This window comes from Pezoporus wallicus, unplaced genomic scaffold (genome assembly GCF_028554395.1).
Source record: "Pezoporus wallicus isolate ANWC-B61680 ecotype Strahan unplaced genomic scaffold, APGP_CSIRO_Pwel_v1 contig_6897, whole genome shotgun sequence".
NCBI classification, from domain to species: domain Eukaryota; kingdom Metazoa; phylum Chordata; class Aves; order Psittaciformes; family Psittacidae; genus Pezoporus; species Pezoporus wallicus.
The window spans coordinates 494,930-518,321 of NW_026636510.1; the positions used below are offsets into that span (position 1 = coordinate 494,930).

General features: G+C 43.2%; 1 protein-coding gene across 7 annotated transcripts in view; it reads left to right on the top strand.

Annotated features, from left to right (window-relative positions):
* Positions 1-23,392, top strand: part of MCF2L2 (MCF.2 cell line derived transforming sequence-like 2) — a 184,171-nt gene that overhangs the window by 49,738 nt on the left and 111,041 nt on the right. For 6 of the 7 annotated variants that reach the window (XM_057400402.1, XM_057400403.1, XM_057400406.1 and 3 more), the window contains exons 3-6: positions 3,649-3,763; positions 13,638-13,728; positions 14,931-15,050; positions 21,884-22,000. In XM_057400402.1, coding sequence (XP_057256385.1) covers positions 3,649-3,763; positions 13,638-13,728; positions 14,931-15,050; positions 21,884-22,000 — 443 coding nt within the window. The remainder of the gene's footprint in view (positions 1-3,648; positions 3,764-13,637; positions 13,729-14,930; positions 15,051-21,883; positions 22,001-23,392) is intronic. The other variant, XM_057400400.1, reaches the window with a different exon arrangement.

Sequence of the window (23,392 nt, forward strand, 5' to 3'; positions counted from 1 at the left end):
CTTGAGGTATACATCAGACTTCCCCATCTTCCTGCATTACCCACCAAGTATATCCAGGTCCCTGAGCAAAAGCAATCCCACGAGTGGGTTTGCCTTTACCTGAAGCAGGAATAACCCAGACTGTCTTCCCCAGCAAATTCTTCATATGCACCACGGGAACTTTGTCCCCCTCTACAATATGTAAAAGTTCTGACTGGGCTGGGCCAGCCCTGTTGGCAGATCCTCTGGTGTTGACCAACCAGGTGGCCTTTGGTAAATGTGTATCCCAATGCTTGAAAGTTCCCCCACCCATCGCTCTCAGTGTAGTTTTTAACAGCCCATTGTACCGTTCGATTTTCCCAGAGGCTGGTGCATGGTAGGGGATGTGATATACCCACTCAATGCCATGCTCTTTGGCCCAAATATCTATAAGGTTATTCCGGAAATGAGTCCCATTGTCTGACTCAATTCTCTCTGGGGTGCCGTGTCGCCACAAAATCTGTTTCTCAAGGCCCAGGATAGTGTTCCGGGCAGTGGCATGGGGCACAGCGTATGTTTCCAGCCACCCGGTGGTTGCTTCCACCATGGTAAGCACATGGCGCTTGCCTTGGCGGGTTGGTGGCAGTGTGATATAGTCAATCTGCCAGGCCTCCCCATATTTATACTTCAACCATCGTCCTCCATACCAAAGAGGCTTTAACCTCTTGGCTTGTTTAATTGCAGCACATGTTTCACACTCATGAATAACCTGGGCAATAGTGTCCATTGTTAAGTCCACCCCTCGATCACGGGCCCATCTATATGTTGCATCTCTGCCCTGATGGCCTGAAGTGTCATGGGCCCACCGGGCCAGAAATAATTCACCTTTATGTTGCCAATCTAAGTCCATCTGAGCCACTTCAATCTTAGCCGCTTTATCCACTTGTTGGTTGTTCTGGTGTTCCTCAGTGGCCCGACTCTTGGGTACATGGGCATCTACATGACGTACCTTCACCACCAGGTTCTGCACCCGGGCAGCAATATCTTTCCACAGTGCAGCAGCCCAGATGGGTTTACCTCTGCGTTGCCAGTTGCTCTGCTTCCATTGCTTCAACCACCCCCACAGGGCATTTGCCACCATCCATGAGTCAGTATAGAGATAAAGTACTGGCCACTTTTCTCATTCAGCAATGTCCAGGGCCAGCTGGATGGCTTTCACCTCGGCAAATTGACTCGATTCACCCTCTCCTTCAGCAGTTTCTGCAACTTGTCGTCCAGGACTCCATACAGCTGCCTTCCATCTCCGATGCTTTCCCACAATACGGCAAGAGCCATCAGTAAACAAGGCATACTGCTTTTCACTTTCTGACAGTTTATTATATGGTGGGGCCTCTTCAGCACGCACCACCTCCTCCTCTGGTGACATTCCGAAATCTTTGCCCTCTGGCCAGTCCATGATGACTTCTAGAATGCCTGGACGACTGGGATTTCCTATTCGAGTTCGTTGTGTAATTAGTGCAGCCCATTTACTCCATGTAGCATCAGTTGCATGATGTGTAGAGGAGACCCTGCCTTTGAACATCCAGCCCAGCACGGGCAGCCGGGGTGCCAGGAGGAGCTGTGCTTCAGTGCCAATCACTTCCGAAGCAGCTCAAACCCCTTCATAGGCTGCCAGTATCTCTTTCTCAGTTGGGGTATAGCTGGCCTCAGATCCTTTGTATCCCCGACTCCAAAAGCCGAGGGGTCGACCTCGAGTCTCCCCTGGAGCTTTCTGCCAGAGGCTCCAGGTAGGACCGTTCTCCCCAGCTGCAGTGTACAGCACATTTTTTACATCTGGCCCGGTCCGGACTGGTCCAAGGGCTACTGCATGAACTATCTCACGTTTAATTTGCTCAAAGGCTTGTTGCTGCTCAGGGCCCCATTTAAAATCATTCTTCTTCCGGGTCACATGATAGAGAGGGCTTACAATCGAACTGCAATTTGGGGTGTGCATTCTCCAGAACCCCACTGCACCCAAGAAAGCTTGCGTTTCTTTCTTATTAGTTGGTGGAGACATTGCTGTTATCTTGTTGATCACATCTGTGGGGATCTGTCTACGTCCATCTTGCCATTTTATTCCCAAATATTGAATCTCCTGTGCAGGTCCCTTGACCTTACTCCGTTTTATGGCAAAACCGTCTTTCAGCAGGATTTGGATTATTTTCCTCCCTTTCTCAAAAACCACTAATACAGCCAATACCGGATGGACGTAAGATATGGTATACTGAAACTGTGAGATCAAGAGGAAAAACCTTGAGAGCCAATAAATCAGCATTGTGACGAGTGACTATCAATCCAGTCAGATCTGTTCTTATCTCAACCCCTCGTGTCCCACGTTGGGCGCCAAAAAGAACTGTCGTGGTTTAAACCCAGTCAGGTAACTTGTTCACTCACTCCCAGTGAGTGGTGCTGAGCTGACAACAATCAAGGTCCGTGTCCGTCTCCACCCCCCCTGCACCGGGGCTCTCCCCTTCCCCGCTCCCGGAGGAACGGGGAGGAGGATCGAGAGAGTGCAACTCCTACGGGTTGAGACAAGAACAGTCCAGCAACAAATCACCACCGCTACTATCAGCTAAAACAATGATAAGGGAAAATAACAAGGGAAGAGAATACGATACCACCGGCCAAGAAAACGAGTTCCACCCGGAAGCTCCTGTCCTTCCGGGTAACTCCCAGTTACCCCCCACCCCGGGCATGACGTGCTGTGGTATGGAATACCTCCCCGGCTAGCCCGGGTCAGGCGCCCCGCCTCTGCTTCCTCACAGCTTCCCCTCCTCCCTGGCAGAGCATGAGCCTCACAGAGTCCTTGGTCAGGGTAAACATCACTTAGCAACAACCGACAACATCGGCTTCACCAACACTGTTCTCAAACTAGAAGTCAAAACACAGCACTGCACCAGTTAACACAAAGGAAAAAACATGACTGCTACTGCTGAACCCAGGACAGTACTACATCTTCTTTAGGCGAGCATTGTGTCAGGAGAAATGTAAAGGCTGCTCAGTTATAAGAGCTCAGCCCCATGCTTCCCATAGCTCTACCAGAGTTTGAGTACTGCTGTTTGGATCAGGGAGTCCCTCAGAGAGGGACTCTTCTTGACCTTGCTTCTTATGTTTTTCCTGTCCTTTTTAATGGAGGTTTGATGGAAATAAACAAGATGAGAGCATCGATTAAGTACTCCACGCATTTTCAGCTTTTTTTTTCTTTAAGAAAAGACTTAAGACTGGAACGGTCCTAGGCCTGTGTCATGGGTTATATGTGTGTATTCAAAGCTTCCATGCTCTAATACTTCATTTCCTTTAATGTCTAGAAGGAATCAGAAAGTGCTGTAACCTATACACAGGGGAATGTTGTAATATTATCACAATAAATTACTTGGCAATGGGAAACACAGAACCAAAGAAAGCATGTAATCAGAACTATGCAGCAGGTTAATGAGAAAGCTGAGAATAAAAGTAGAGGTTAGAATCTCAGCTGGAGTAAACTGAGGTAATGAAACACCAGTGGATTATAATGTCAAATGGGAAGCTGATCACGTGTACTGAATTTGGGTGCTTTTCACTGAGAGGTGCCAGTATTACCTGTTTGAGTATTGACCAGTCTGCCCAAAGGCATAAAATCACTCTCTCATCCTTACAACCTCTCTTTTGCAGGAGGAAGAGGGAAGGATGGGGCACCAATTATAACCTTTCCAGAATTTGCAGGATTCAGTGACATACCTGATGAAGATTTTCTGAACGTGGTCACATATCTAACCAGCATTCCGAGGTAAGGCTAAGTACAAGTGTGCATTGATTCCTCTGTGCCTGGCAAAATCTTGGAGCAGAGTCTCCTGGAAGGCATGCTAAGGCACATGAAAAACAGCAAGGTGCTTGGTGACAGCCAGCATGGCTTCACTAAGGGGAAATCCTGCCTGACCAATTTGGTGGCCTTCTATGATGGGGTTACAGAACTGATGGACAGGGGTAGAGCAGTTGATGTCATCTACCTGGACTTGTGCAAAGTGTTCGACACTGTCCCACACGACATCCTTGTCTCTAAATTGGAGAGACATCAATTTGATGGATGGACCACTCGGTGGATAAAGAACTGGCTGGATGGCTGCACACAAAGAGTTGTGGTCAATGGCTCAATGTCCAGCTGGAGACCAGTAACGAGTGGTGTCCCTCAGGGATCCATGTTGGGACCAGTCTTGTTCAACATCTTTGTCGCTGACATGAACAGTGGGATTGAGTGCGCCCTCAGCAAGTTTGCCGATGACACCAAGCTGTGTGTTTTGGTTGATACCCTGGAGGGAAGGAATGCCATCCAGAGGGACCTTGACACGCTTGTGAGGTGGGCTGATGCCAACCTCATGAAGTTTAACCATGACAAGTGCAAGGTCCTACACCTGGGTCGGAGCAATACCAGGCACAGCTACAGGCTGGGCAAAGAAGAGATTCAGAGCAGCCCTGTGGAGAAGGACTTGGGGGTGTTGATCAATGAGAAAATGATCATGAGCAGGCAGTGTGCGCTTGCAGCCCAGAAAGCCAACAGTATCCTGGGCTGCATCAAAAGGAGCGTGACCAGCAGGTTGAAGGAGGTGATCCTGCCGCTCTACTCTGCTCTTGTGAGACCTCACCTGGAGTATTGTGTGCAGTTCTGGTGTCCTCAACATAAAAGGGACATGGAACTGTTGGAACAAGTCCAGAGAAGGGCCACGAGGAAGATCATGGAACTGAAGCACCTCCCATATGAAGACAGGCTGAGGAAGTTGGGGCTGTTCATCCTGGAGAAGAGAAGGCTGCATGGAGACTTCATAGCAGCCTTCCAGTATCTGAAGGGGGCCACGCTGGGAATGGAGTCTTCATTAGGGACTGTAGTGCTAGGACAAGGGGTAACGGGTTAAAACTTAAACAGGGGAAGTTCAGATTGGATATAAGGAGGAAGTTCTTTCCTGTTAGGGTGATGAGCCACTGTAATGGGTTGCTCAAGGAAGTTGTGAATGCTCCATTCCTGGCAGTGTTCAAGGCCAGGTTGGACAAAGCCTTGTGTGACATGGTTTAGTGTGAGGCGTCCCTGCCCATGTCAGGGGGGTTGGAACTACATGATCTCAAGGCCCTTTCCAACCCTAACTATTCTCTGACTCTATGATTCTATGATTTCCTATAGAGCTTTGCTTCGTCAGTGGCTCACTGCTTTTAGTGTTGCTACCAGGATGCACTGGTGGTTCAGCACCCGTCCAGTCCATATGAAACTTTCCTAGGTACAGGAGGACCTAAGAACCACTTACACCATTTTCATGGGAAAGCAAGCTTTACATAGGCCAGGTTTTCTGTTCAGGGCTTGAACTGGATGCGAGGAGGTATAGATCGGAAAAGCAGCAGGAAAAATAGCAGATCAAAAAGGAGGTAAGGGGACATTTGTGAAAACTCTCAGAGGTGCTGGATGTAACAAGGGAAAAGTTGCATCTGGTAGGAGCCAAACTTACACAGGTTCTATTACTGTTTATTCTCTGAGTTCATCTTTCTGTGCAAGCTTGCTCTGAGAAAGCAAGCTAGGTGACCTGTTGACAGGATTCTGGCAAGCACCACGTGCTTTCTGATGCTCCATTTACTGGGAGTCTGCTCCACAGCTAGGATGTTTTCTTTGCTATTTGCTTGCAGCTGTGCAAGGATAATGAAACAAACTCACTTCCACTGCTCTGAGGAAATGCGCTAAGGCATGGATGCTGAATTACTTTTTGTTGATCCAAAAAAAGAGATTAATATTTTTTCAGTCCCCTGATCCTGTCTCTGGACCATGGCTGTTTGTGCTAGTTGGAAGCACAGCAGGGATTTACTATTTCCTGTGGTCTTGTGTATAAAGGTGCTTAGAGGATGATGAAGGGGAAAGTGTGCCTCCTTCAAGTTTGAGTAAGAGGTTTTCCCAGCTCCACCTACATGTATTCTCCATACTAAGTTGCCAAAGCAAGCTGGAAGAAACCTCATACTGTGACCTTAACAGCTTCATTGTTTCACTCTGCTCTGTAGGGTTTTTGTTCCGACAGGAGAAACTTCATTTTACCTATTTCTTCACTAGAGGCAGGACTGGGAGGATGATCAGCTTCAGGGTTAATAAAACAACAATAGCAGCTGAGAAAAGCACAAAGCTAGTTTTCCAGTTGTTTGTATTGGTATGCTGATGGGTGATTCCCAGTAATGTTGACACATGTTGGGGTGCTAGCATGTTGTCAGTGATAGGCAGAAATTCTTTATGCTGCTTCAGCCTGTGTGAAAGCCAAAAGTACAGATGGGTTCAAATGAAATTAAACTAATTAATGAAGGATAGTTCTGTCAGTGGCAGCTGAACTCAATGGCTCAGATGCAAACCCTAATTGAAGAAATTCATATATTCCTTAATGCTGGGACTTGGGAGAATATTCCAAGAGAAAGTTTGTTCTTCTCTCTTTTCCCCTTGCCTCAGTATCCACTACCTACCAAACACTGGAGACAAGAGTATTGGGCTAGATGGACCTTTGCTTTGATTCCGTTTACCAGTTTTGCATTTTCTCTTCCCCTGAGAAATCACAGAGCAATGTGCAAAAAATGTGCATTTCAAAGCTTTGTAACTCAGGAGAGCTGCAATATGCTTATTTTACAGGTGATGAGGTATGTGTAAGTAATATCTTGCATTACAGACAGGCTCACCAAAACTTGTGTTAAGTGACTATTCAGTTTGATATAAATGACCTGCTCAAGGTCAGAGACAGGCTGGGATTTGAACCTGCATTTTCTGCAGACCAGCACATTGGTTTGACACTTAGGTTTAATTATAGATCACAGTGTAGGGATGTGAGTTTTCCAGGGAGTTTGCTAGTATTTGTTACAGTGTTTTTAGAAAGATTGACTGCACTTATTGAGCCACTCTTTGAAACTTGCCACCCTTCATGTGGATGGTGAGGGACAAAGGTAGTAATTTAGAAGAGGAAGAACCTGAGCAGCAAGCTTTGGCTGTGTGATTTATGACATAATTATATGAAGTACAGTCTTAATGTGGCATAAATGGAAGACCTGTTTGGTGCAGCAGAGTCTTGCTAATTTGCAATTGCTGGTCCATGCACCAAGAGTGTTTCTCATACCTCTCAGCAAGTAGTAAAGGAACTGCTTTGTTACCTTCATTAGCACTACTATAGTATATACTACTGTGTGTATTACAACAGCATTCCTGTACATGTTGTTTCACTGCTAGTAGTTCACCTTTTCTTTTGATTCTTAAAGAAGATGTGCAGATATCAAACAAAGTGACAAAGAGAAGAGAATAGTCTCTAACTCTTGTGGAGTTATGAAGGCTATGACTGTGAATCAGGTAAGATGAAGTATAGTTTTAAGAGCAGTTCACACTGTTTAGCATAGAAAATAATCCCTTCTTCATAGCTCAGTGAACCAGAGTAATCAGCACCATTTTTCAGTTAAAGGTAGAGAGAATATATTTTTTTTTTAGTGTCTGTTTCTGCATATCCTGTAGAATAAGGTTAATCTTAGTTGTGGAGATAAGATCTGTCACAAGATGACAAGATTCAGTTAGTAACTTTCTAAGTCCCTCTGGAATGATTGCTCTTATGTGCCCATATGACAAAACATTGGAAAGATAGGCAGCTTTCAAACATGAACTGCTCTCCAGGATAGAAGATCAGCCCAGTGAGATTTTTGTAATTGGATTAATTTTCTCTCTGGTTCAACGCCTGCTCATGAGAGTGCTCCACCAAAGGAGTCTACATACATACACATTCACATTGAGTAGCATCAGTGTATGTACATGCATACCTCTGTGCATGCACGCATACGATGGATAGCTCCAGAAAGGCCTTTTTTACTTTCTTCATTCCATGGCCAGAATTCCCTTCTCTTACAACTGATGTGGATCAACTACTTTGTTAAACAAAAAGAGAGGTCAAAACAAAGAGAGAGATCAGGGAATTGGACGTCTCCTGGCTTCCCCAAATCAGTAATCAAGGGCCAACCTAAATCAGAGATATGACTGTAGAGATATTACAGTACAGACACTGAGAAAGTATTGATAGAGTGTGTGTGTTTGTTTTTAAAGAAACTCCCTTCTTCTGGATACACACAAGTGGGGTTTCTCAGCTGCACATCCACTTGCACTGAGGCTGCCATTGTGGCTACTTTTCCTCCCATGGCTGTTAGCTTGCATGTATTCCTTAGTGCCAAATGACATTCAGACCATGGTTTGGCCTTTTCTTTCAGCATGCTGACTGCTGCCATCAACCTGCGGCAGCAAAGATTTACTGCTGTGTATCTCTGGCTTGTTTGCTTCTTGCCTTTGTGTAGTCTGCCAGAGTGATTTTGAGTGATGTATATATTCTTCCACATTTTCTTCTGTGTTCTGCTTAGATGCTTTCCTTTTTAGCACCATGTGGTTTTCTCATCTTCTCCCCCCACTCTTTTCCTTCTTCTTTAAAATTCTGTAGTTTTTAAGTCTGTTCTCCAATTTCTTAACCATTTCTTCTCAGACAATGTAATAGGTTCAATGTTGTAAATTATATGTATTGTGATAGTACCTGAATTGTTTGCTTAATGGCCTGATTCTCATTTTACCCTGACAAATCTCTTTCAGATCTCATGTTTTGGCTTGTTTTTCATACTCTTCTGCAACTAGGATTGTTACCTGAACTGTTTGTGCAATAGTGTTCTGGCCTGTGCTTTCCCCTGCAGCGTAATATGCCAGGCAACACTTTTTGGCAAGTTTGGCAGCCAGGTCTTGGAGAGAAAGAGCTTACAGTAGCACTCCATCATAGGTAGACTGCACATTTAATGGTATTTTTTTCTTCTTCACTGTTTCCTCATATTTCAATCCAAATCATTATATAAGTACCTATTTCATCTTCCATTTCCTCAGTCTGTCTCTTTAACTGGCCTGCAACACTGGGATGTGCAGTGGCAACTGATAAGCAGTGTTCCTATTCCCATACATTCATTATTCTTAGCTCCCCCCACCTCCGTGACCACTCCTGCCAAGCCTAATTTCATGAGAAAATTCTTTTGTTGCTTCTCTCTTGCATTTTCTTGTTTCTGTCTGTATTTCCTAAGCTCTTGTTCCTATTATCTATGAATGTAATTTTTCTTGATCCTCTGATGCCTGAATGCTTTTGTGGTATTACAAATCCCTGTGCAGAAGGACATCTGAAAAAAAATGAACTGCTCATGAACATGTACTTGAAAAAAAAGCAAAGGTCATTTTTAAGTGACTTCTGATATACATGTTTGAGGGACTTACTTTTAAAAATAGGATGTAAGAGCTGGTTCACATGCACAGAGGCACATTTTATTTGGGAGAAATACTTTTGTGTTTGTTTAAACACAGTTGTACTTGTTGCTTTTGGCAGATGCTGTCCTGTCAGTTACTTCCATTGCAGTTTGCTTACCAAAGTGTGATTATAATTATAAGGGTCTGATTCTGAATTCTTTTAGGCCTTCAATCCCCTGTGTACCCTGCTATTAGAAAGCCTGTAGACAGGTAGATGGGCAAAACAAGGCAATTTTTATGTGTAGGCAGCTTGTGTGAATATGGCACTTATGGATATAGTTACCTGTCGTTTAGCTACATCATAAATTTTGTCAAGAACAGATTTTCCTAATTTTTATTAACCTGACAGTAGTTGAATGATATATTTCCGTAGATCAACATCAGAATTTTGTTAGCTTCAGCTAACACACCTACTTATTGGGAATTATGTTATAAATCACTGTTTTCAGTGGTACTGCATTAGGTTTGAACCTGATTCTATGTAGCCAATTATTGTTCTAGATATTCAGCAGCTACAAACTGGTTGCACCAGTCTGGGCTGTAAACATAGATGCTGATTCCAGTATATAGTCTCTGTTTCTCTGGACTAGACACCATATTTTGGTGACCAATTTGACCAAAATTATGAGTCTTACATTCCCATATTTCTGCTGCTTTAACATAGTTCTCAAAAATTAACATGGCGGTCAAAAATACATAAAACGTATTAGAGGCAGGCTTTTCCAAGGTCATCTGAAATATGTTACTGTTGAAATGAGAATTGCACTGACGTAGTTCCCCTTTCATGTCTCACCATTTTACTAGTAACTTTGATCTAAACAATAGACTAGTTTCAATAACACACTGTAAGCAACGTGGATGTTGATTTGTAACCTTGTTCTCTTGAAACAATTAGTCCCACCAAGCAATTTTTTTTTTTAATTTGTTCTGGTTAACCATATATTCGGACCAAATCCGGTTCCCAGCAAGAGTAAAGAAACCCAAGGGGGATGTATATCCTGTGATTACCCATTTCTCTGGTCATCTGAAGAACTGTGAATCCAAGAGCTAATCTCCACTTGTATGGGGCCAGAGCATGCTTGAGTCTGTGCTTTACCAAGAGGCCCATGAGGGTGCTGGGGTTGTTTTTGGGAGCACTGGATTGTGACAAGTGTTAGTATTATCAGCATCAACTGTTTACAAACTTTATTCTGGATTCATCAGAACTGGTGCATCGTATATAGGAGAGTTTGTTAATAACACATTTTGTTAATGAGTGTGATCCTCTCTTTTACAAGCCAGTTTTCTGTGGACTGGATGTCAGACTGTCCTGCGTTCAGCAGTAGCAGTCATGTTTCTCCTTCGTGGCCGCTGGTGCAGTGCTGTGTTTTGACTTCCAGCCTGGGAACAGTGCTGGTGATACCGATGTTTTCGGTTGTTGCTAAGTGATGTTTACCCTGACCAAGGACTTTGTGAGGCTCATGCTCTGCCAGGGAGGAGGGGAAGCCGTGAGGAAGCAGAGATGGGGTGCCTGACCCAGGCTGGCCAGGGAGGTATTCCATACCACAGCATGTCATGCCAGGGTGGGGGGTAACTGGGAGTTACCTGGAAGGACACGGGCTTCCAGGTGAGACTCGTTTCTTGGCCGGTGGTATCGTATTCTCTTCCCTTGTTATTTTCTCTTATCATTGTTGTCGTTGTTGGTAGCAGTGGTGATTTGTATTGTACATTGGTTGCTGGACTGTTCTTGTCTCAACCTGTGGGAGTTGCACTCTTTTGATCCTCCTCCCTGTTCCTCCAGGAGCGGGGAAGGGGAGAGCTCCGGGGGGGGGGGGCCTCGATTGCTCTCAGCCTGGTGGCACCACTCACTGGGAGTGAGTGAACAAGCTGTCTGGCTAGGGTTTAAACCACGACACAGACAGCAGCCAGTGTTGAATGGACGGCCTCCTGTTCCCTAGGCCAGGGAACTGGGTGCAATGCACCTCAGCCTGGTTTTTAGATTGTGTTTATTTGACAGCTTCTCAAAGGCTTTTTTGCCTTTTGGGGTGGTGGTGGTTGTATTAGTTGGAGGACTGGGGGCTTGTAGCTTCCAGTTTCATCTGTAGCAAACAGAATAACTGGGGCTGTTGCCACCAGGATTGGCAGACCAATGTGCCCAGGGTGGATGCAGCTCTGATGCTGAGGAGTGGGGGGTTCCAGCCTTTCAGCTGGAACTTCCTGGAGTGAGATGCTGTGCTGAGGTATTAAATAAGAATAGACAAGCAAAAAAGCACCCTTCCTGTCTCTTGTGACACCTAAACACATTTGTACCCTACAATTTCTAGCAGTTGTTTTCTTTCTATAGTTGTCTTAAACGTATCTTGGCACATCGTTAAACAAAAATATTTGGGTTTGTTGTTTTGTTTGGTTTTTTTTTTTGACATGTATTACACAAGCGAAGGAGGAAAATGATGCATGGCTTTGTGCTTGTTTTGATTTCCAAACTATCAGCAAGTTTACCACAACCTTCTCTGGTGATATAACCAGAATTCCTGGCACCAGTGCAGCAACATTGGTTGTCAAGGCAGAGGGAAAAAGCCTGCCTTCATCCTGTATGTCTCCATTAGGCAGGACAGGCACCCTGTCCACAGAGATACTACCTGGCGGTCTGGAGGCTGAGGCTGATTTGCCCAGGCTTTTCATGACTTTCAGCCTTTCAAAGCAATTTTTGGTCCCAGCACCAGAAGCAGTTTGATAAAACCAGTGCAGATTTTTGGGTACTTTAGGAAGCCCCCAGGTTGAGATTTTTGTGTTTAGTTTCTCACACCCTTTCTGTAACAGTCTGCAATACATACAATTTCTTTGCTGCCTTCATCTGAACAATTTTTTTTTCCCTAACAACTAGGGCAAATGCATAGATACCAAGCTGGCTATTTGTTTTCCTTGAAAGCTTTGTTGAATTATTGAAGGATATGTATATATTTGCATATATATATATATATATATATATATATATATATCAGGAAAAATGAATTAATTACTTTCCCTGTTTGAGAGGCTCTGCTGCAAACACAATTTTTCTCCTCTAAAGAAAGAGCTGCATGTTGCGTTACTTAAGAGGAAAGGTCATCTATTGTCATTGAATTTTGTTGCTCTCAGAGGAATGATGTAAAAATATTGAAGCGGAAAAATCAGTGAGTTTTCCTTTTCCAGTATGAACTATTAAGAACACTTGCATGGCAACTTGGATTTGCATAATACTTTGGCTTTCAGGTTGCTGTTCTTAATCCTGCAGAGCTACAGCAGAAGCTCAGTACTGCTAACGTTGGTGCTCTTTGTTGATTATTGACACAAGTTTGCACAAAATGACCCATGAAAATGGTGTTCCTGGGTTGCTTCTTGTATGGACAATGGAAAAGGGATCAAGGAAATGTTTTATACAATTTCTTTTGATTTAAATCTGCAATTGGGTGTTTGATTGCAGTATGTCCTTTGATTATGTAATTTATGCTCTTTCTGCCTGCCTCTGTTTCGTCCAGAGATGGCTGAGCCAATGTGCTATAATGACATTTCTGGAGGTTTTTTCTCTGTGCTTATAGCTTTCAAGGACTTCTCCCCAGCTCTGAGCACTCCTGGGAGGCATAGTAGAGCAGTCCCACTGAAGCCCTGTGCACCAAAGTGGGATTTTTGTGTGAGAGAGATAGAGAATGGGATATTTATGAGTCCTACATAGATGGGACAGAGCATCAAATCACTGCCTCATAGATCCTTCTTGAAAAGTACTGAGAAGGAACAGTAACTGTTATTCTAGCCAACATGTTAAAAGGATATTTGAATGACTTGCAACCTCAGAACCACTTTGTGGTTGGCAAGATAGAACTCTTCAATTCCTGCTTTGCCTACCAGAATTCCTGGGGCATTGTGTACACAAGCAAAGGGGAACAGTTGGGAATACAGGCTCCCTTGGAGCTAAGTGTCCCTGTCAGATATCAGCATACTTGGAGAATGAAGACTGAAGTGCGGTGTCCAATAACTTGCATTATTTTGCAGAGAAAACAAGATCTGAGGTTTTTGTCTTCAATACAGCACAGTGTAATTCATGATCCTGAACTATTTGTATCACCTAGTTTGGTAGCAGGGTAGCCTAGCAGCTGAGAGATTAAGCAGATAAAGTATTCATGTCTTGTGTAAGCTGCTAACCTCATGCTGGAAAGAGAAAATTTGTCGGCTTTTGTTTTCATGTGAATTCTGCCAAATACTCATTCTTTCTACTCTACGTTGCATTTTCGTAATGGGCTTACAGGGTGATCTGACAGAGGCTGTGTTTTGCTGCAGTACACTTCCTTGGAATGGGAGTATCTCCATGTAACCCAGCATACTTGTTTCATCTGTTTTGCAGTCTGGAGGCTGCCAGCATCGGATTCATCATCATCATAGACAGACGACGGGACAAATGGAGCGCAGTCAAGGCATCCCTGACACGGATAGCAGTAAGTGCTTACTTTTGTTATTTTTCTTCTGGAAATGAAAATTATCTGTTGAACCTTCAGCACAGGATACAGTTTCATGTGCTCATTTTTAGCTCACATTTTCTGGCTGTGGATGCAGATTCTCCCCTGCCCTGAAGCTCTTGAATGTTAAAGAGGGAGAAAGGTGCAAAAACAAATTACACAGCCTTATTTACTGCTGAATTAAGACAAATTCCTTATTTGCTGGGTTGACTGCAATACAAATTCTAGTAATTTGAAGTTGGTTCCTAGAAGAGTATAACAGACGTACACTTCTGTGCACTGATGATGTGGCCTCCTTGTGAAAGAAACAGATCTCAAGGGGCTTCTGTTTGCGTGGTAGTAAGCGGTCTCTGCCAGAAACTCATAATAGCTTATTCTATCTTGTTTGCAAAAGTCCGAGCTAAGCACTGATTTTCAGTGCCAACGAAAGCAGCTGGTTTTATACACCTATTACTAGGAATACGTGCTCTCAGAGCAAGCATGTATACACAGAAGTGTGACCAAGGCACCTTTAAGTTTTTTCAAGGAATTTAAACAGAATTACTTTTCATTCTCAGTTCTTTTTTAGCTGCCCTCTTCTAGAAATTGTTCTTTTTTTATGTTGATGAGCTCAGAGGAGTGCATGAGAGATGTAGGATGTTGTGTTGCAGACAGAGCCATGTCTGATGAATGTGTTGAGTGAGTGTGTGTGGGGAAGAATATGCGAGGCTAAAAATATTAAAAAGCTGTTCCAGAAGGAAAAGGTAGGTCAGCCTGGGGTATTCCTCTGCGCCACCCCTTTCTTTCACCAAGTCCAACGTTGGTAGCCAGTTTTGCCCTCTAGTGGCGGCAGCCTCGGAAACGGGAAAACCTGCGGCGTGGTAGCGCAAAGGGGGCTTGGTGTGGTTCAGATCTCGGGGAGGAAGGTGCTAGTGACGAAACTTTAGAGCTCTCTGCTAAATCCATATAAGAAAACAATGCATGGCTGGGCAGTAAAAAAGGGCCAGTCTTTCTATCAGCTTTGGAAATTGTGACAATGGGCACATACTGAATGGACCAGCTGATACTATTAGCAGCTGGACTGAGCAAGGTTCAGTAAGTCCTACATGCTTTGCCCTCTTTAGGAAACATTTGGCTGAAAATTCCCGTGGCCTTCCTGTAAGGCAGAGTTAAGCCTTCTAATAGTTCCATGTTTCTTGCAGGGAGCATTTCCAGGAAACCTGCAGCTAGTGTTTGTCCTGAGACCTTCCCGCTTTATCCAAAGGGCAATCGCTGACATTGGCATTAAACTCTATCGAGATGACTTTAAAATGAAGGTACCGGTAAGCATTCATTTTTTGCCTGTGTGTTTTCTTTATCTCCGTGTTTGCAGTTATCAAGTGTCACCAATTTCTCATAACACAGTAAATGAAATTTTATTGTATGTGGCAACTGGGGACTTTTATCTGGGTCTGTGTGGTTTGTATAATAGTAATGTTAAAGGGTTGATTACCAGTGGATGCTTCACAGTATTTAATGGACATGCTTCTATGTCAGTCTAGCTATAAAATGTGATTTGTTTTTTAAGTATTGACATATAAGTCCATTGGAGCCATTCCCCTGATGTAGGTAGAGGTAGATCTTCTCACTTTGGTGACAAACATAACTATTCAGTACTACAGAGCAGTGGAAGGCTAGGGCTGAATTCTGCACTATTTTATGTATTATCCACGGGACTGCTGACAGTGCCTTGTTAAATGCTTGCATAGCATTGTCTGTTCTTAAAGCCTTTGATCCCCATGCCCTCAAGATTCAAAGTCTGGTTTTTACTTTTTTTTATATACACTTGGCATATGCTGTAAGTCAGCATTCCTGAAAGAGTTTAAGTTTTAGATTATTCTAAGAGAGCTCTTTAGGGAGCTGTTCATAGCTGCATGTTTGCATGTGGTTTCAAAGTGGCTTATAAACAAACTTGAATTATGATTATTGATGGTATTTCATCCTGGACCAGATTCATACTGTGTTCCACAATGACTTTACTGGAATAATTTCATATGATTGTTTTGGATTTTGCTTGTGGTTTTATACAGTTTTGCAAAAGATCTGTGGCTCTCCTACAACAGATTCTAGCTCTGTCAATACCTAAGTTTGAAGATCAGGTGTTTAAAATACTTTGTGCTTCTTCTGAAGTAAGAGAGAGCAGCCAGTTTATTACAATGCATACAGAAAAGGAACCACAAATATCCATTTGATTATTGTGGATTAAACTGTAATGTTGACTGTAGTTTGTCAAGGGTTACTTTTTGGTAATTGAAATGCAAAATTGATGTAAAAATACATGTTTGGCTACAAAACAAAATCTTTCCATTTTATAGCACCTTAAAAACTGGATGTTCCTGTATTTAATAAGCCACAATCTGTTGCTATAGCAACTGTTGTACCAGCAACTGCGGCCGAGGAAGGGACAACTTCACCAAGAATTAGCATTTTCTAACAATTCAGCATTTTCTATACTTTTAGCAATTTATTTGAAGACAATGTTGAATTTCAAATTCAACTTGAAACTATGGGGGAAAATGGATGACCCAGGGGAATTACAGACCAGTCAGTCTCACCTCTGTGCCTGGCAAAATCTTGGAGCAGATTCTCCTGGAAGGCATGCTAAGGCACATGAAAATCAACAAGGTGCTTGGTGACAGCCAGCATGGCTTCACTAAGGGGAAATCCTGCCTGACCAATTTGGTGGCCTTCTATGATGGGGCTACGGAACTGATGGACAGGGGTAGAGCAGTTGATGTCATCTACCTGGACTTGTGCAAAGCCTTCGACACTGTCCCACACGACACCCTTGTCCCTAAATTGGAGAGACATCAACTTGATGGATGGACCACTCGGTGGATAAAGAACTGGCTGGATGGCTGCATGCAAAGAGTTGTGGTCAATGGCTCAATGTCCAGCTGGAGACCAGTAACGAGTGGTGTCCCTCAGGGATCCATGTTGGGACCAGTCTTGTTCAACATCTTCGTCGCTGACATGGACAGTAGGATTGAATGCACCCTCAGCAAGTTTGTCGATGACACCAAGCTGTGTGTTTCGGTTGATACTCTGGAGGGAAGGAATGCCATCCAGAGGGACCTCGACACACTTGTGAGGTGGGCAGATGGGCATTATGAAGTTTAACCATGACAAGTGCAAGGTCCTACACCTGGGTCGGAGCAATCCCAGGCACAGCTACAGGTTGGGCAGAGAAGAGATTCAGAGCAGCCCTGTGGAGAAGGACTTGGGGGTGTTGATCAATGAGAAAATGAACATGAGCCGGCAGTGTGTGCTTGCAGCCCAGAAAGCCAACGTATCCTGGGCTGCATCAAAAGGAGCGTGACCAGCAGGTCGAAGGAGGTGATCCTGCCGCTCTACTCTGCTCTCCTGAGACCTCACCTGGAGTATTGTGTGCAGTTCTGGTGTCCTCAACATAAAAAGGACATGGAACTGTTGGAACAAGTCCAGAGGAGGGCCACGAGGATGATCAGGGGACTGGAGCACCTCCCGTATGAGGACAGGCTGAGGAAGTTGGGGCTGTTCAGCCTGGAGAAGAGAAGGCTGAGTGGAGACCTCATAGCAGCCTTCCAGTATCTGAAGCGGGCCTATAGGGATGCTGGGGAGGGACTCTTCATTAGGGACTGTAGTGCTAGGACAAGGGGTAACGGGTTAAAACTTAAACAGGGGAAGTTCAGATTGGATATAAGGAGGAAATTCTTTCCTGTTAGGGTGGTGAAGCACTGGAATAGGCTGCCCAGGGGGTTGTGAATGCTCCATTCCTGGCAGTGTTCAAGACCAGGTTGGACAAGGCCTCGGGTGATATGGTTTAGTGTGAGGTGTCCCTGCCCATATCAGGGGTGTTGAAACTAGATGATCTTAAGGTCCTTTCCAACCCTAACTATTCTATGATTCTATGAAAGTTGGAAAGGAGGTTAATTCTGGGCAGGGATCAAGCACTGCAGTAAGTATTAAATAGTAACTCATCTTTCTTATGGGCAGGAAAATCAAGATATGAGGATACTTTGGGATTGTCTTGGCCATTCAGATTTTGAGCCATATTGGGTTTGTCCACAGAGCTATTAGGGCAGTCTTTCAAAACTAAGAGAATGGTATGTTTGTTGCTAGATCTGCCTGCCTCCTGCACAGATAGCTGTAGACAGTCTTCAGATTTATATACATGCTGTCCACATATGCCTGATGCTATCATAAATTGCTTAGGATTGTGCTAAAGGTGTCTTAAGTTCTTGGGGTCTGTCATGATCTGTGGATGGGGCTTTCACCTGTGTTTGCAGCTCATCCTAAAAAGACAATGCCAACACAGGCATGCCTCTGTGTTACCCCAGTTTCAGATGCGATTTGTTACTGAGAGTGACATCTCTCCGTCCTCCTTCAAATTTGCATCCTACATGCCAAGCATGAGAAGAGGGCCAGAGAATTCTCATCCCATTGGAGATATTCTTACTCAAGCAATTAGGTGTCAGTACCTATCTTTAATACTACAATCAACTTTTAGATTGTTTGCAGGTGTTTGTTCATGTTCTGCATTTGGCACTATGACAACATAAATGTCGTAACTGGGCTGTGGATGAGTTGCATTTCCTATCACAGTAAGTGAGTCAGGGCCAGGATGTAAGCATTTGAAAAGGGGCTTCAATAATATGGTGTGCATTTGTTAAGGAAACATTTGTTAAATAGTTTATCTGAACTATCAGACTGCAAATATATTCAGTAAAGTAGATTTGCTGGGTTAAATCAACACTGAATTGACTAGAAGCCAGAAGGTCAAACAAGAACAGGAAATAAAGGCTGAAATAGTAAACCAGGCACATTAAGGAAATGCAGGATTTATATGACTTATTGACATACAAATGTGGTTAATAAAACCCCCTGAGATAAACCTCTATTGGGATAGTGATTTGGTTAAATATCATTACCCAAGAGCACGGTACAGAAATAAAGGAGATACACTGGGGTTCATCTGAGATACAATCTGGAAATTTAAGAGGGACACCCAGAGATTTACCTAAGGAGCCTCCCCTTCTGGGAAGTGAGTTAAACCAGCTTTATAGTGTACACAAAAAGCTGAATGATCTGTCCATAGCAAACACTTCTTTGATCTTTGTAGGCTGTGACTTCTTTCAGATGGCCTAACCCGTCACAAAGCAACCCCACGATAGCTCTGTGTCCTGTGCTGGCCTGCCTATGCAGGCCCTCCTCTTCCAAACTGCTACTCTCTTGTATGCTATAGCTTACTGAATGTGGATGTATTCAGTATGGCAAGAAGTGGAAGATGCTAAGCCTCTGTAAGACTGGTTTCTTAGGTGGATGTTGGATTGCTCCTAGGTTTCCTCCTGCAGAGATGCCTGCAGGGCAAAGTCTTGTGCCCTGTCAGGTAGCACCACAGCTGTTGTGCTTTATGGCTCATGCTGAGCATACTGGCTTAAAGCAAACATCTTCCTAAAAGAAAAGCCCAGGGAAGTTGTGAATGCCCCATCCTTTCAAGGCCACACTGGACAGGGCTTTGCGCAACTTGGTCTAGTGGAATATAGCCCTGCCCATGGCAGAGGGTTGGAACTACATCATAGTTAAGGTCTCTTCCAAACCCAAACCATTCTGAGATTCTATGACAGTGTTCTTCTGTAGTTTCAGTGAACTTTGGATTATCAAGAGATTTCCAATTTGTCAGCAACATCTCTGATGAGGAAGAGTTACAGGGCAGTTAAGACCTACTTTCTTAAAGATAATTTGCAGTTCAGAAGTAGTGCATAGACTGCATGTTCCAATCTGAGGCTACTCCAAGATTATGTGGTTTTTTGATTTTTCTTGATTATAACAAAACAGTGTTTGGTAACGCATTCATGGAATACTTTTCCCTTTTAGCTTTCACTCAGATACTCTGTGCTTTCTTTGCCTCAGTTTCTTTACCAACAAGGTCTCCTGGCCTCTGTATTTAGCAGCTGGGTTCAAGGTGAAGATGAACTGCTGGAAGTAAAGAGCTACTGAGTTAAGGACTACTTGAAAATATTCAACCCATACAGGTTCATGAGACCAGATGCATCTCCCACAATATTCTTGTATCCAAGTTAGGATGCTAAAGTCTGGATGGGTGGACAACTAGATGGATTTAAAAACTAGTTGCATGATTGGTCTCAGAGGGTAATGGTTAATGGGTCATACTCTACCTGGAGGTTGGCAACAAGTGGAATGATGTAGTCATATCTGCTATTTAACATCTTTATCAATGATGTGGAAGAGGCAACATGGTGCGCTGTCATCAAGTTTGCAGATGACACTAAACTGGGGAGCAGTGGGTACACTGAAAAACAGAGCCACTGGGATGTAAGCTCAAGGAATGGCCTGACGAGTATATTATGAAGTAAATAAGGGACAAATACAAAGTTCTGCAACTGGGAAGGACTTTCTTCCTCAATAAGGAAGAGCCCATGTTCCTCTGTCCCAACAACAAACAGTGTTGTATTGTTGGCAGCAACACAGGATGTAGCCTGACTGTCCAGGGAGCAGCTCTGCTGACAAGGACCTGAGAACCTGGTAGACGGAAAGTCATACATGAGCCAGCAGTGTGCACTGACAACAAAGGAAACTGTCTGCATCCCACATTCACAGCAACATTACTGACAGGAGCATAGCCAGCAGATTGAGACAAGTGATTATCCTGCTTTATTTGGTTCTTATTAGACTGCATTGAGAATACCCTCTCCAGTTTTGGTTACCCCAGTACAAGAAAAATATTAATCTAAAGTGAGGTCAACAGAAAGCCAACAACAAGGTCAGGGCTTGGAGCATGTGCTCTACAAGGAGATGCTGAGGCAACTGGGCTTATCTAGCCTGGAGAAGGAGAAGCTTGGGAGGGTTAATGCAACATACCAGCAGCTTTCCAGTTTCTCCAAGTATGCAGCCAAGTTGTGCATGACCGTAGGAGAAAAGATAACTGACACAAAGTGAAACAAGGGCAGCTCTGATTTAAGGAAAAACTTTTTCAACACAAAGGTAATCAGGCAGTGGACCAGACTGCTCAAAGAGGTTGGACAGTCTCAGTCCTTGGAGGCTTCCGGAACACCCTGAACAACCTGGTTTGATCTCAGCTGACCCATCTTTGAGAAAGAAGTTGGACTAGAGACCTGAAGTTCCTGCCAACCTAAATTATTCTAGTATGATTCTGTAATAATGATCAACTAAAAACCTATTCAGGTTTGTTCTCAAGGCTTTTCTTAGAGCATTGTCAACCTAGAATCATACATCTTCTTGCCTCCACATATCTGTGCTCATCTCATTGCCCACAGAGCTTGCAAGTGTGCTTACCATTCTCCCTTGGAGCTGCTAACATGCATAGTCAGTTAGAGTGAAGTAATACATTTGACATATATTAAAGCGTAAGGCTTAACATTTCTAGTAATTTTTTGCTCAAAATCTTATTTTCTGTGGCTGAAATCATGGTGTATTTTCTAGATGTTAGACAAGGCATAATTAAAGTGTTTGCCAAAGGTAATACTGCTTACCCAAAACTGAATGCAAATCTAGTTTTGCTTTCATTAAGCAGGTCTAGTGGTAAGGAGACTCTTTAAACTAAGAAAACTTGTTTAGGTTTGTCTCCCATTTCTCTTTTATTATGGTTTAAAATGGAATAATGCAGTGCACTCAGTGGACATAGAGTGCCATAAAAATGATACAGCTGAAAGGAAAATCTTAATCTCTCTGGTCTCATTTCAGCACTTCTTTGGGTCAAGTGGTTGGTGTTGAGGGAGCTCTTTAACCTGTTTGCTCCATGATTTCTCTGTAAATAAGTTACCTAGAAAATACAAAAACTATTTCATGGAAGTTTGTGAGAACATTATAAACACTATACTTTTGCTTTTGATGTACATGCAGAATGATTGCATCTTCAGCCTAGCAAGGAGCAAGATGATGCCAAATTATGGTTAGTTCAAGAATAGCCATATGCATGTTGTGATGAAAATCTAGTGAAAATAAACCATCCATTGCATGAATAACATAATGGGAACCTACTGGCTATGGTGGAACTACAGTTTGGTCATATGTTTAAGGCAAACCCAGAGCCCAGGAACGATGATTGAAAGGGTTTGTTATTTCTCTCAGTCCATTGTGTCTGGATTTGTTTCAGATCATCATGTTAAATTCTGTCTCTGATCTGCATGGCTATATTGACAAAAGTCAGCTGACCCGGGAGCTGGGAGGAACCCTGGAGTATGGTCACAGTCAGTGGATACATCACCGAACTGTGAGTATTGGCATTCTTACACACATCTACACCCAAAATTGTCCAGATGATGAATGCAGAGCAACTACTAAGTAGTAACTGTTCAGCTGCATTTCAACCTACGGATTCTCCTAGGGACTCATGGAAAGAGGAAATCCATGACTTAAGTAGAGAAAGGTAAGTTCCCCAAATGTGTTTAACAGAAGTAGTGATCTGTATCTCACTGCTGACCTGGACTATGGCCTTACTCAGCAAGGCTCTTTGGCACATTCCTATCTTTAGAGTAATTGATGACATTCATAGGCCTTTAGTTCATGGTTGAAGTTGAACATAATTTTTAGCACTTTACTGAATCAAAGGTCAAAATTCTCACTTTAATGTTTAATTATGTCCATGGCTTTAAGAGAAGAAAAATACAACACTTGATTTTATTTCTTTGGTTTTATTTCTGTGCTATGTAAACTTGTAGTCCAGCTATGTGTTACTTTGAGCAGTGGAAGGCAGTTAATTGTAGGAAGGCAGAAAACCTTTTTATTCTATTGCCTTTGAGGAAACTTGTTACAGGGTTGATTATTCGCTTTTTGGATTGGTTAATGCATTTCAGTGGCTGCTTCAAAACAATGAAAACAATTCCTTATGGCACCAAGAAAAGGTAACACTTTACAAAAACCAGACCCCAAGCCCTGGAAGATTAGCAGCATAGATATTTTCTCATCCTATCTAAGTAAACATATGCAAAGGTGGGTTCTGATCCTGGAAAATTAATTAATTTCCCAAAGACTGAATGCAGAATCTATGGGTCTGCTTGCAAGGGTGATATGTTAGAACTCATACCTAAGTAGCCCCAAGGTTTTGCAGTGTTCTGAGCAATCTTGGGTTTTAGTCTTTTGTTGCTGACACACGTTAGATCTAACAATTGGAAAAAGAGATTTTCTGAGGTAGCTTTGTTAAGTCAAGTCAGTTTTGTCACTTTCGTCACTTCCCTGTTATCACTTTCTGTGCTTTACTGTCCTTATGAAATTAAATTTTACTATCCTAGAGAACCACCAAATATTTCAAGCTTTTAAATATGCAAACACAGAATCTGAATTTCCTCTAACACTGGTCTGAACACATTCATAGCTGTGTTGACTACGCTGAGGTTAGAATTGAGATATATGAAAGGCTTACATGTTAAAAGTATCAAAAATATGCAACTGTCCTTGTAGGAGGGGTAAGTCTGAAGGAGTCATCTATATGAGCTCTCAAACAGCTAAAGGCTTGAAAAAATGAGGAAGGGGAGTAAAAAGAGGTACAAGAAAGGCTGTACTGTTTATTAATGACAGGCTTTTACAGAAAGCATGAATATGTAGTTTTGGAAAATATGCAGATAAAAATGAGCCAAGATTTGAGGTGACGTTGAAGTGACGAGGT